The sequence below is a fragment of the Myxocyprinus asiaticus genome, chromosome 1 (assembly GCF_019703515.2).
Source record: "Myxocyprinus asiaticus isolate MX2 ecotype Aquarium Trade chromosome 1, UBuf_Myxa_2, whole genome shotgun sequence".
NCBI lineage: Eukaryota > Metazoa > Chordata > Actinopteri > Cypriniformes > Catostomidae > Myxocyprinus > Myxocyprinus asiaticus.
The window spans coordinates 37717203-37732158 of NC_059344.1; the positions used below are offsets into that span (position 1 = coordinate 37717203).

The following is a 14956-nucleotide window of genomic DNA, read 5'->3' on the forward strand; positions in this document are numbered from 1 at the left end:
GATGCATTGCATTTGCATATCAGTTCATCACAATGATAAGCTGTTAAAACATTATTGTGGTGTAAATAAACACTGCATAATAAGATCAAGAGAACTTTTCTCTCCTGTGGTCCAATTTGAACTTACTCTTGGAGTTGTTGGACATACTCTGTGGTCTGATTTTGTCTTGTATTTACAGCTACAACAGCAGATCGATTCTACAGGATTGATCGAGCTCAAGTGAGTCCTTCATACCAGTCTATCTATTCAATTCTATCTACAATTTTAACAACTTTTGAGTGTCCATTCACATTTATATGAGGTCTGTGTGTATCGTCTTCTCAGGAGCATCTTAACTACGTGACAGAGATTTCTCAGGATGAGTTGTTCGTTTTGGACCCAGAGCTGGTTGTCACAGAGACAGTCAGCACGTCACCAGGCATGCCAGATCTGGTGGACTCCTCAGGAGACAACCCGTCTGTTCCACACAAATTTGCCTTTCCCTCATCCTCCTCTTCTCCACCAAACTCACCTGGACCCAGGTGAGACACCATAAACACACACATGCACAAACATCTGTAGCTGTACATATGCATCTATTGCCATCATTTCAGCTAACCTTTGTCTTCTCAGTATATTTATGCTTTTGATAAATAAGTTCTATAAATTCTACAAACACCTAAAACCAGGAGACTTGTTCGTTATTAGCAGCAGCTAATAACTCAGATTGCTGTTAATGACACAGCAGCATCTGCTTTGGAATCTGCCATTAGGGAGCTATAGTGCATTGAGCCGTCTGGTGGCACTGTGGTTCTCACAGTCGAGCTGCTTTGTACAAACGCTAGATTAACAACATTAATTCCTCTATACTGAGAACTGTAAGATTAACATTCACCTAGGGCATTTATAGTTGTAGCTTCTGAAATACTTTTTAGATGAGCTTGTGCAAATATGTGAGCTAGCTCATACGTGAATGTATTTGCATGTTTAGGGATGAAAATGTGAAATTGGGTGTGTGGGTGTGGATGTACTGTATGTGTGTGAAGCAGGATAATTGTGTGTTTCAGAGTGAATAAAACGGAGCATTTCCTGCAGCGCAGAGCTTGATCCGATACTCTATTTATAGCTGCCTGAAAAAGTCATACAGCACCCCAGCCCCTTCTTATCTCCTCTGTGTGTGTGTGTGTGTGTGTGTGTGTGTGTGTGTGTGTGTGTGTGTGTGTTTGAGAGCTAGAAACAAGGAAACTGAACACAGACAGTAATCTAAATTTTAGAGTGTTTATGTGTAGTAAAGAGAGTGTTTGTTAATTTTTTATATGCATTTTTTAACATTTGTTGTAAGAGGGGTGCTACAGTAGCTGTTGAAACTCACAACAATCAAAATGTGTTTCTATCAGCAGCTCCTACACCAAAGGGTTTAAATGCAATGCATATGTTTTGCAACAGAGCATTTGGACTCTGGGCAGAAGGCAGTGGTGTAATGGATCTGGTTGAAACAACCACAGTCAAGTGCAGTGCGCTGGGCATAAATCTCCTCTGATTATGTCATGATTGTATAACCCATCCGATAGCTGCTTTTATTTCTGACTCCCAATGGAAAAGATTGAGCGAACACTCAATGCACTTTCAGTCCTTTGTGTGTCCTGATGCTGCTGCTGCTGTCATCATGTGTTCTGTAGTTGTGTGGTAATGATCAGTCTTTTGTCCTTAGGTGCTGTGTCTGTTTGAGAAAGAGCACCATGTCCTGATATGCTCTATATCTTTCTGTATTTAAACATCAGAATGACTCTAAAAAAAAAAAAAATCTATAGAGCTCATAAAGCCTGTCCACTTTTTCAGCCGTCTTTGTTCCGGAAGTACAGTAATTTTCCCATTAATTTTTTCCATAGAACTCTTTTATGAAGGACTTTATGAACCAAACCAGCCAGCTCAGAGGTGAATCGCAACATAGCAGAAAAGCATTTGAAAATCAGACAAAAAGTCAAAGGTTACAAGACTGTGTACATACAGTACCGTCTTTCATGAGAGAATGAACTACAATCCCATGAAGCAATATGAATTACATAATCTAATTAAAAACTATGATAAAAAGTATATAAACTATATATTTAAGCTTATTGCAAAATATTGAGATATACACAAATAAATAAGGAATCTGAGAGTGTAGTGAGATCGACTCGATTGCATCATTAAGTCATTAGCTCAAAGTAGGTCTGTCTTTAGAGGTGTACAATACAGGTTATTGTTAAAAATCAATTCCTCTATGGAGAAAATGTATAGGCTTTTTCCTTATATACTGTTTAACTGTATTATTATCATTTTGTCAGCCTTAGATACTTTGATGTACTACCTTTCCCTCCTTTTTTTAGGTTCACTCTCAGACACTTGGGTATTCGACATCAAAGCTGAATGTTTCTTTAATCAGTCTTGTTTACTCTAATAATTGTATATCATTTATTGAACTCTGTTGTGTTATAAACAGCACAAGCAGACAGTATAAACTGTCTTCCTGCTCTTTTACTGTTATGATTTTTTTGGGGTATGTGTCTGGCTTTTTTCCTTACAAAATGTAAACACAGCAGCATAAATGATTTCAGATGTCATTATGGCCATCTGCTGGGCTTTTTGCTGCAAGAGACTTAGACATTTTCTTATTTGTCAATACTTAAATCCGGTGTCTGCAGTCTTAATGGCATGTCTGTTTATGTCTAAACAGAAAGCATCTTTCAAAGCTTCAGAGAACTTTGGCTAACCTTCTTATATTTTGACATCTCTTCTTTCATCATTTTTTCTTAGATATTTTTTATGTTCTTCTATTCATTTTTATATTTTGTGTTTCATCTTTTTCATTTATATATTTATTCTTCAGCACTTTTTGTTTTGGATGCATTTTTTGGCAACTTTTCTATCATTGGTTTGTTTTCAGTCACACGCATATGGCTGCTGATGCATTTCACAGGGATCATTATCCCTTAACTCCCTTATGGAAGAAGTAACGATCTCTAGCCAAGCCAACACTGAACATGCTTTTTTTCAATTCAAAATAATACAGAATCACTCATGAAAGGAACTTTAAATTAATAAGTGGAGGTAATTAGCCTTTGTGGTTTCTCTGTGGGGAGTTAAGGGCTGAGTTTGCCAGGGTGAGCTGTAGGTGAATAAAGTGACAGACAGCATTGTCTTTTTGAGTGTCAAGAAATATTGAGTGTTAAGAAAAATCTCTCTCTCTCTCTCTCTCTCTCTCTCTCTCTCTCTCTCTCTCTCTCTTTTTCATTGTCTCTTGTCTCTGTAATGTTTTTCCACCGGTTATGCTTTTCCACCAAATGAGATCAGACTGCTACAGGGGGATGCATTCAGTGGAGATGAAAGGATAGTCTTGCTTTGTTTCTTTCTCTTTCTTTCTCTCACATGATTTTTATTTTATTTTTTTTCAATCAGAAACAACATCTAAAGCTATTGTATTTTTTTTTTTTTTTTTTTTGTCAATCAAACTTTAATGTGTAATGTAATGTCTCAGGCCAGAAATATATTCTAACCAAATGCAGACACGAATTCATGTCCAACGGATTGGAAGTACTGTATGTGTTCCTGTTATACCTACAGTACTAGCTGCATTGCTGTGGTGGTAACAAATCTCAGTGCTTAAGGGAGCTGTGCCATTAAACTGGGTGTGTTGTTATTCTGGTAGACTTCAAGTAACTTACTCTGCAAGTTTCTCTTCAAAACCTGATAGAGAAAAATGACCTTATAAGTCAGTTTACACCAATAACTGCCATAGCACAGCCATTGTGACAGTGCTTAGAATGTAATCTGTACTTTGAATTGCTGCCTGACACATTTTAGAATGCAGCAACGTATGAAATTGAGATCACAAATCACAGCAGTAATTTTCATTTAATATTTTAGACTTTTGATAGTTGCTGAAATAACGACTGGCCTTTGCTAAAGGAGCTCAGTCCCATTTTAGAGATATAGTCAAATATTCCACTTGATAATGTCTCTCTCTCTCTCTCTCTTTCTCTCTCTATGTGTCTCTTTCTCTCTGCCTCTTTCCTTGTTTCTTTAGGGTTGCGGAGCTCCAAAGGAAGCGTGTTTCCAGTGACAGTTCTGTGGCAGAAGCTCTTGCACACAGTGCAGTGTCACACAGTGACTCACTCAGATCAGCCAAACCAGCTCTCAGCAGGTAAGAGGAACAGAAAGAACATTTATGCTCTTCCAGAACATGTATAGTATCTGAAACTAGAGCCACATGAATAAAGCCTGCTGACACAATGTTTTTTTTCTTAAATTGTTCTTTCTCTTTATGATTACATTTAAATGATCCAAAGCAGAGGAATGATTTCTGTAATAGCTATGAGAAATGCTGATCTGTGAATCTTATGTGGTTCTGTGAGAGAGTTCTCTCTAGCTAATCTTTATTACAGCAAAAAAAAAAAAAAAAGAAAAAAAGAGCTGACTCCTCTCCCTTTTTTTGTTTTTTTCTTGAATAATGGCCATGAACTGGGTTTGATGGTATGGGCGGTATGACAGTATACCTTGCAATGGTAAAAACATGGAGCAATGCAAAAATACAGAGTGTTATGTGTCTCAAATATGTTGAAATGAGGAAGGACGTTTATTAATGGATGTTGCAGAGCAACGTTGCAGCTTGTTGCATTAATACACTGAAAAAAAATATTGTTTTCCTGTAAAAATATCTAAACATTCTTTAAAAAACAAAAAGAAAGATTTACTTGACAAGCAAAATTGCATAAGATATTTTATCTTGTTTACAAAGAAATCTGATTAAATATAGTGAGGTTTATGCTTAACACATGAAAAAAACTATTTGCCAGTGGGGTAAGAAAAGTAAACTTACTTCAAAGGGAGAACAAATATATCTTTCTTACCCCACTGGCAGATTTTTTTCTTGTTTTAAGCATGAAGTTTACTAGATTTTGTCAGATTTCTCTGAAAACAAGACATAACAAGGCCATACCGCTTGTCAAGTAAACATATCTTGTTTTAAGAATATTTAAATATTTATACTGGAAAACAAGACAAAAATACTAATTAAGAAAATTATGTTTTTGCGGTGTATTGAATTCATCTGATGTTGAAGTTGCCTAGTTAATGAAACGCCACTTAAAATGAGTGTGCAGGAGAAGATTTTAAATTCCGGACATTTTCAGAGACAGGGGAAGAAATAGTTGGAACATTGCAGTGTTCAGCTTCTTCAAAATTCAGTGGAAGAAAAGTTTCACAGCTTTAATTCAGTCCAAGCCAATCTGAGAACGCAATGGCTGGTATACACTCCAAGCGTATTTTACCATTTGTCTTCACACGGAGGTCTGTAGCTGACATTAAATCACAGTTCAGCTTAAACCGCAAAAGACAGAAGATTGAAGGAGACTAGTAAAGGGTGTCAGCACCAGCGATCTTTAAATGAAACATTGACACGCTTCCAATACAGCAAAGCTCCATGTGTGAGGGAGCCTCAGGGAGGACAGATAGACCTTATGAATGCATGCATCACCTTATTTTTATTAAATGTATGTTTTAATCTTTATTTTGTGTCACTGTTTCATGATGAAGTATATCGATATCCAGTACATGTATGTTGACGTGTAAGAGCATAAGTAGAAGAGCTGCCAAAGATGAGTTATAATGTTTAAAATAGATTAAATATACAGTATAGTGTTGTTAAATATATTTTAGCACATTTATTTATTTATTTATTTTGATAATAAAACTGCTTCATTCTGTTATGTGATTTTTAAAGAAGGGCTCATTTATTTATAATTCAATCCATGTGGTACATTTAACAAGAGTAAAGACATTTGCAATCGTTGTATGGTGGCTCTGAACGCTGTAACCGGAAATGCTTGAGCCGCACTACGTAGAACGCAGAAGCAGTTGTGCAAGTAGTCCATTTGATGTGATGGCTTGTTCATCTGCATGTGTGGCTCCCAATGATTTTCAGGTGTTAGCTTCTTTAAAATAATCACTGGCCAGGCAGTGGGAGACAGAGCGCCCATTAGCACCCCTCAGTGGGAGGTGTTAATCACTTGACTGTCTGGACTCCCATCTGTGTTAATGCCTTGAAACACTGAAAATACACATCCAGCATGAAATTATCACTGGCTGTAGGTGGGGCGGGAACACACCACCAAGGCAGTGACCAATGAGTGCAGTTCATGTGTAAAGTGTTTTTTGCCGGAGGATGGAAGCAATGCAGAAAAAGCATAGCGTCTGAAAAGCACTCGTTGACGGTGCATTTGGAGAAGTTCATTGCTCTTTGGAGTCAGCACATATTTCTGTATGACATATCTCATATGTCATATCATGACAGACCATTAAAAGAAAAAAAGTTGTTGGAGATCACTGCCGAACTCAATGTACGTGGTAAGGAACCGTTTAAATGTACAATAACGATTATGAGTAGCCAGGTTGTAATTAAAATCTATACTACTGCTGTAGTGATAAGGCACAGAACAAAGTCAAAGGCAGTCGTTAAGTGTGAAACGTTCCCTCCGTTTTTAATCGGTAAATGTAACGGGCTCACTGACTAGGAGGGCAAGATTAGCGAAAACATTCATTTAAGTGTGACACCTCCCACCCAATTCAAGTTGTTCTGAGTCTGCTAGTGTAGAGCCAGCTTAAGTCATCATCAGTGCTTGCCACACATCTGAAGTTCGAATGCACAGTTTTCCATTTAGAATGTGCATTTTTCTTTTTCTTAAATTTGACCAACATTCGAGTTTTGAATTTTAATTTGACAACCTTAAAGAGAACCGATTTCTGGAAACAGATAAAAATGTAAAAAGGCTGCTGGTCTTGAAATGTTACAGTAGCTTTCACTGCACAGAAGACTGTAAGGTTATCACTGCCTGACTGCTTTCTAGTCAGAAACCACAATCACAGATCTCCCCCTTGTGTGAAATCAGCTCTGTAAAGCAGCGAGGGCTCTTCTGGGTTCACACTCTCTTGTGTGTTACTTAATGACAGGCTCTTTGGAACCTATTAAGTTCTTTTAGGGTCAGTGATAGCTCAGATCTATAAAAAAAAAAGGAAATTTTGCTAAAAGAAACTGCATTGTCAGTATAGATGTCTGTGGTGTGTTATGTAACAATTGTATTAGTAATGAACCGGTTTGCTCCAGTGGCATCGGAGCCACAACCCTGCCTGAAGGGAGGAATCATTGCTCCAGACCTGAGATAATAATATCACTACTGTTTGTCATGGTGAAATGTGTCTGTTATATTACATCACATGCACATATATGCTCTCAAAGGCCAAACCACAAAATGTCACTGAAACCAGTGTGACACCCTGTCAATTCAAACACACGGTTCTATTCACACTGTTTATTTTGTCTGTTATCACTGTAATCACTCTTATGTTAAAATATTTTTTGTTTATGTTCATGTCTTCATCATTTTGATCTTATGTTCCCATTCATTTACATTAGTTTTTTAATTTAATTTGGTCTTTTGTTGTTGTTGTTGTTTTTATTTTTTTTATTTTTGAAGGGCTAGGGGTGTTCATCGCTCAAACACAACAGCAGCAGATTTCAAACCTACCAGCAGGTGAGACAAAGCTCTCCTCCACTTTGTTTCTGTATTCCTCCCATCTCTGTACCTTTTACATTGTCTTTTTTCAGAGCTGCTGTAGATATTAGTGTTAGAAGTGTTCAAAGAGCAGCTCTGCTCTTTTTGTCCCAGAGGATATTGTTTCTGGGGGCCTGTTGCTCTTCCTATCGTGGTCTATGAGTAGTGTCATTGCTGCAATGAGGAAATTAACTCCAGCACAGCAGGTCCAGATTATTATTTTTACTGGCCTATTCTGTTCCTTATTAAGCCCAAGCTGTCTTTCCTGACACAGCTTCAAAGCACACTCAAACTGGCAAAGTTTTGCTGAAACATAGAACAATCAGAGTATAATAAAGTCTGGGCTGGTCAGATCTGGTCTGGTCTGGTCTAATTGAGTCTGTGCTGGCCCTGTCTAGTCAATTCTAGTTTGGTTGGCATGATTTGGTTCTTGTTCCGTCCATTTCCTCTGACTGCTGTTTGTTGGAAAACAATTTGTTCCTGCAGAGAGATTCTGGACAGGTCTAGCATGGCTTAGACAAGCACAGAGACAGCCTACAAACCTGTCTATTTTATGAAGGGGTCTGCTCTTATGTACAGTGTCACTATGGGGCAAATTCACTTAACAGTTGCGCCACTTTTGCGGCTGGTATTTCAGTGTAAAAATGATTATATTTCAAAAAATGATCAAAAATGATCTATTTCAGCACTGAATTTGCCAGCTTTAAAGGAATGTTCTGGGTTCAATACAAATTAAGCTCAATTGACAGCATTTGTGGTGTAATGTTGATTACCAAAAAAATTTATCTAAACTCTTTACTTTAAAAAAAGCACAAATCTGGGTTACTGTGAGGCACTTACAAGAGAAGTGAATGGGGGCCAATCTGTAAATGTTAAAATACTCACTGTTTCAAAAGTATAGCCGCAAGACATAAACAGTGTGCGTGCTAACATGATTTTAGTGCGATAAAATCACTTACAAACCTTTCCTGTGTAAAGTTATAGGCAATTTTACAACTCGTTGCCATGACGACGTAAACCCTAAAATGACTCTAAAAACGATGATTTAAACAATTTTACAGCTCTAATAATACACGTGTTTTAACAGATGAATTAATGTGTGCTTTTATAAAATTATAAGCATCACATTTCTGCCTTTAAACCCTCCAAAATAATTAAGTTGAGTAAGTACATCACTGTAACCTCTTTTTTTTTATTACATTTTTTCCCATGTGGGGGAATTTTTTTTTAAAGAAAAGGAGGAACGGGTTGAAATTAGTTTTTGTGGTAATCAACATTATGCTACAAATGCTGTTGATTGAGCTGAACTTGTATTGAACCCGGAACCACCTCTAAAGCAGGAAAATTCAGCGCTGAAATAGAGCTGCATCTGATTCAGTATTTTCCTTTCCACACAAACATGCATCCTTTCTATATACTATACATAAGGCTCACTATAGATTCAGCTTTATTCACAAAACTGCCCACCGCTGTGAACACCGCATTATTATTGCATGAGGAAAGCAGGCGGTTAACTGAATTTTATTCAAAATAGATATGAACATTTTCTATCGATCATGGAGGTAAAATCAAATAAAAATTATATATTGATGAAATGACGGAGAAGAGCGTTATAATCTGACAAATATCCAGATGTGTGGTGAAGTCAAGTGCACTTTCTGTGAAAGAGATTCAGGTGTTCTGCATTGGTTTTGTGGGCATGTTTACGCTGTTGCATGAAATGCATACAGTATATCCTTTAGGGAATTGAATGCTGAACCAGTGCAGGCAATGCATGCAATAAACAGTGCTTTTACCGGCTCCAATTCATTCTTAGTTTATTTCCTCCATCTCCTCTATTCCCTACATTGTATAGCTCATCAGTACCTCAAATCAGGCTAAAAAGTTTGATTAAACAATAAGCTTCTTGCCCAGGGACATTGATTGGCTTTCTGTTGTTGTTTGATTTTGAATTGGATGTCTTGTTTTTCTGTCATACATAAATTAGGGATTTGTATTGTCTTTTGAAATGGAATTAAAGCCCGACCCAGGAGACAATGAGACGGATTCACATCTGATACTCAAAATAAATAACAACGCAAGAGAGAGAGAAATTAGCCCTGTGTTTCCCGCACATGCTAAGTAGACCATCTTTAATTCTGTGTCTGTAGCTGGTAAATTGGAGGGAACATAATGAAAATATAAAGGTTATATTGATGAAGAGAAACAAACTAGAACAGATATGCTAGTACAGCGAGGGCAGTTTAATGGGACATTGCAGCCTTCATTATCATGCTGAGATCCCGATGGTACCAACGCCTGATTGGTCCCTACAGAACTGAACTTTGACCGTTAAAACCTTCATATATTGTAGTCTCTTCTAATGGTATTGTATTGACAGCATGGACCATCAACCACCCTGCATTAAGAATGTTTTTGTTTTATAAAAATACTTTTATTTTTAAAACTGCTCATAAATCTCAGTAGTGATTAGAAAAGGACATTTTAGCTCATAATCTGTACAGCTGAATAAAACTATTGTGAATTGACTAGTGTTAGAATCGTGTGTTGTTTTGCAGGCTCAATAATGTAAGTGAGAGCTGGTGATGTCTGACTAATGTTGTACTGGTTTGGATTCAAACTGCTCTTTCTCTCTAAAACTAATGAGGGGGTTCTAGAATCGTATTGAATAATTGGCCCAATGTCACATTTCTACCCCTTACGTAAATGAGCTAAATTACTAGCTATTACAACTAGCAAAAACTCAATAACCCCATTAAAGCTGCTGAGAGCAATTTTGTGTTGAGTGTGTGCATATCTCTCTCTCTCTCTCTCTCTCTCTCTCTCTCTCTCTCTCTCTCTCTCTCTCTCTCTCTCTCTCTCTCTCTCTCTCGTGTGTGTGTGTGTGTGTGTGTGTGTGTGTGTGTGTGTGTGTGTGTGTGTGTGTGTGTGTGTTTTAAACAGTGTTGTTAATGTGGGCTGATGAAAGTCAGTAATTACAGCTGATGTCTGGGTTATATACCATGGAACGGTTCAGATGTGTTTCAGGCTGCAGGGTTGTGCAAAATAAAAAAGTTCCGAATGAACGTTTCAATTCATGAGTTGAAATTTGAATTGAATTGACCACACACCACAGGAAGTTGAATTGGAATGATAGAAAGTGGAATTTACTGAATTGCAATTCAAAAAAATTCAACCCAGTCCTTTATTTACATGGTTTTAAATTGTTGAATATTCTTAGCATCTCATGCACATTTCTACAAACATATATTTCATGGAGTGCGATGTGTTTGCTGTATTAAACCAACAGTTTCACATTTTTACTCGTCACACAACCACTTATAACATTTTTAAAAAAAAAAATAATTTAAAGTATTTCAAAATGGCATGCATAGACCTCGATACTTGGTACATAAAACACGACAAGGACAACAATCAACATAATGATAATTTTATTAGAGAAACAAACTCATCCTGACATCGCAAAACAGCCAATTACCTACCATGGCAACAAAATTAACAATATAAATAAACCATGCCAAAGGCAAAACAATGCAACCATATTATTCACGTCCCAGTGCATGCTGGGAAGAGGGTAAATGGGACTGAACTTATGTTTTGAACTTACATTTTGTTTAGGCCAATTTGAGCTCAAATAAATGCATTAATCCAACTCTCTGCTGTGCTTGTTGGTTCAACTTAATCTAAGTATGTTGTAATTAAAAAGCTGCATTGAGATGTATTACTTGTGCTCCTGAAAGTTTCCAAACTGGAGAAAAAAAACAAAAAGAAAGAAAAACCTACAATAATCAAGTAAATCTTTCCATGTTCTTTTCAGTTTTGTTTACTTAATCTAAGCATTTGTTTTTACAGTGTAATGTTTCTGGAAATATGATAACATGTTTCATTTTATACTGAAAAATTTAATGTATTATTAAAAAATGTAGTTAAAAAAGAGTCATATGAATTTCTGTGAATTTCATCCCATTTTAATTCTACTTTCTTATGTTCAAATTGCATTTCTACATCCTTTTTGCTACCTCAATTCAAATTCAATCCAAATTTAGGAATTGAATTGGCATTCTCCATTCGATTCTGAATATTGCACAACCGTGTCAGGCTGGGGGAATAAATCACTACCAGCCTTTTCTCCAGGGCATGATGGTTAGTTGCAGTTGCCCTGATTTAAGTTACAGTTATCAAGTTGATCTAATTGGGTGCATATAGGCTCTAGTAATACAGAAAGGCCTGAGTGACATTATGACATCTTTCCTCATCTTGCTCTGTAATGTGAGTCAGAGATGCCTGGCCCCAACCCAGCTGCAAGATATATAGTCTTTTTACTTTTGAGGTGTAGTAGGCTGTTTCTCAGCTAAATGGATATGGCTAAAGATAAATATGGGTCTCTAGTACTTTAATAAGTGTAACTTATTGATGTGATCCTACTTGAGGTGGTCCTGAAATTGTATTTTATTTGAAATTGTGTTTTTCTCACCCCATTAAGATGATGTTACTGTGGTGCTGCTGTGAACTCGGGTCACATAGGCAAAGATATAATCAGAAATGACTCTACTGTGCATTACTCAGACATTTCCCATGGCTGACCAGAGGTAGCACATCAGGGTATTTTGAAATTATTTGGTATGACAGAGATGGCTATATGGGAAGTTAAAGTATGATAGATAGAGATGGTTTTTGATAGCTGAGAGTTGCAGCTTGTGGTTTCAGGGGTTTGAAATCCACTTACCTGAGCAAACTTCATTAGCTTCACGGCTGAGGTTCAGCAGAGAAGACATGCAGATATTACAGAAAAGGTGTGTGTGTGTGTGCACGCGTGTGCCTGTGCATGCAGCCAAGACATGTCAGAGTCAGCCCAGATTTATGAGTCTGTGAACTGCTTTTAATTATAAGACACACTCAGATTCCTGAGCGAGGCATTTGTGACTGGCACTAGCTCACACACACACATAGATAAATCAGAATGGAACAGTATTGGTAGCATTGGCTCATGTGTTAGTGAACCCCTTTACCTTTCATTCGCTCTCTCTCTCTCTCTGTATTCATCTGAGCCAGTGTTTGAGGTGAAACAGGTTTGTTGTTCTTCAGCTGATACAACCCCTCTGACTCTCTGGGAAAGGAGTGCACTTCATTATTATTTACCAAAAAAAGCTTTACTGTTAACTTTGATATTAGATAGATACACCATTTATCTTTCCATACTTCCATGCTGTTTAGTAACTCATTAAGCTAAATGTCTAGTAAAGTAAGAAGGCCTCTAAAAATGTCTTTGCATGTGCCTACACATAAGTGTCTCATGTTTGTACAATTTAATCAAGGTCTGCAAGATCTTATTGGCTCTCTTTATAGGAGCCATTTGCGTATTATACAGTGGGGTTCAAAGGTCCACTTACAGACTTTTCCGCTTGTGTTATTAAATATAGTTTTCATTACAAATTGTATCATTAGCATAACAATTTGAGTTAAATTAATTTTAGAATTTTTTTAAATATTTGGTATGTACCCCTTTTGCTTTGATGACAGCATTCACTTGAGCTGGCATGGACTCCTCAGGTTGTGTAAAATCTGATGTTATTCAGCATGATTTGAAGATGTCCCAAAGAGCATCCTGTGTGTTTCAACCAGGGACTAAAAACGGTTCAAGGAACGAAAATAAACACACTGTTTTGCAGAATGTAACCAAAAATGGGAAAGAAATCCCTTTCAGTTGTTCCGGAGTGAAAACATTATTTTTAAATGCTGGTAACCGTTTAATAACCGGTTAATTTTGTTCCGATAATTTTTTTCATGATACCAAAGACCAAATGGTTTATCATAGTAAATTGTTATAAGTTATTATTATATTACTAAATTAATATTAGTGGTGAGTTACACCACTTTCTGTTGCCTGGAAAAAATGAGGCTTCTCTCTTTTTAGTAGAAAATACGCATGCACTTTGATTCTGAAGGAAACCGCTAGTGAAAAAAAAAAAGAATAAATAAACGATAGATATATATATATATTTGTTTTTTTAAACATTCAGCCTGCAAAATGTGATGTTTAGTCCAAATGCACCCACACAGAGTGTGCATGCATGCAGGAGAGAGAGATTTAGGCAGTTATATTGATTTTAGGTGGCCAAATGAATATTTGAAATATTTATGGGGATATACAGTAGTTAATATTAAGAATTCATTTATTGAAAAGATGTTACTTTATATAGGCTACTGTATACTATGCCTGTGGTGATTTCTATCCTGAAAATTCCCCCACATGGGAAAAAATGTAATCACCTATTTTTGCTTATTTTGGGTGAGGCAAGTCTCTTATTTTGAGCTTGTTTTTCAAGACCAGGTCCCTTGTTTTTATTGTGAGATCTGAAAACACTGCAACTGACATCACCCACACTTAGCACAAAGTACTGTCATTTTAAAAAGAACATTATTAACTGTTCGTTTATTTAGTTCTAACTTGTTACCATTTGTTAAAGAGGCAGCGGAACACTGAGACTGAAAAGAAAAAAATACTGTTTTTGCTCAGAACGAATCGAAATGAAAAACGGTTTTAGTCCCTGGTTTCAATGGAAACAAGGGAATCTGACCTTTCATACAAAGGAACATGGTCAACGTAACGTATTTGCTTATTTGATTAGTTACCTAAAAATAGTGCCGCATAATGTTTATTCATGTAAGTGGTTTATTTCACATTTTCTCATAATCTTAAAACTTTCTGTTTATTTCCAGGTTTAAAGGTGCACTCAGTTATTTTTTTGAAGTATGTCAAAGTATGGCTACACTGACAATTAATGTCTGGATGCTGCATCATTCAAACACAGTAGTTTTCAGTTACAGATGCCATTGTAGAAAGTCACTATGCACAGTAAACCAGGATTAATTTAATCCATGAATTAAATTAAATGAAAGTGTCCAGTAACAAGACAGTTACTGAGATTAAGCGAGTAGTATTCAGCTGGTTGTGTGATTCTAACATGGCTGCCCCCATGAGACACCCCTACTCTATGTAGAATAAAATAGCTTTTATGAGGTTACTGATATGACTGAACTCTTCATCTCAAATGAGTGGTCATGATTGTATACATATGTTTCAAAATTACTGTTCATTTCTTTAGAAATAAAACTTTTTAAATGAGGAAAAAAAAAAAGACTAAGTACACCTTTTAATCACAATTTGAATCCCAGATTTTCAATATGGGCACAGACTTTTGAAACCCACTGCCTCTCCTTGCACTGAGATTGCTGTTCTTAGCAAAGTTAAGAATCCAGGCCCCTGTGCTCCACCTATCTCTTAATGTCTCCGTCTTCATAGTGTGGGCTGGGTGACACACACTGATTTCTGTCAATACACTCCAGCTCTTTGATCAAATATTCATTCTGGTGAGAACTCAAAGAAA

The 14956-nt window shown here is 36.7% G+C and overlaps 1 protein-coding gene across 7 annotated transcripts in view; it reads left to right on the plus strand.

Annotated features, from left to right (window-relative positions):
- The window catches only part of LOC127440018 (diacylglycerol kinase zeta-like), a 111050-nt gene that overhangs the window by 84028 nt on the left and 12066 nt on the right, over nt 1–14956 (plus strand). For all 7 annotated transcript variants that reach the window (XM_051696860.1, XM_051696418.1, XM_051696563.1 and 4 more), the window contains 4 exons: nt 179–219; nt 325–521; nt 4046–4162; nt 7491–7547. In XM_051696860.1, coding sequence (XP_051552820.1) covers nt 179–219; nt 325–521; nt 4046–4162; nt 7491–7547 — 412 coding nt within the window. The remainder of the gene's footprint in view (nt 1–178; nt 220–324; nt 522–4045; nt 4163–7490; nt 7548–14956) is intronic.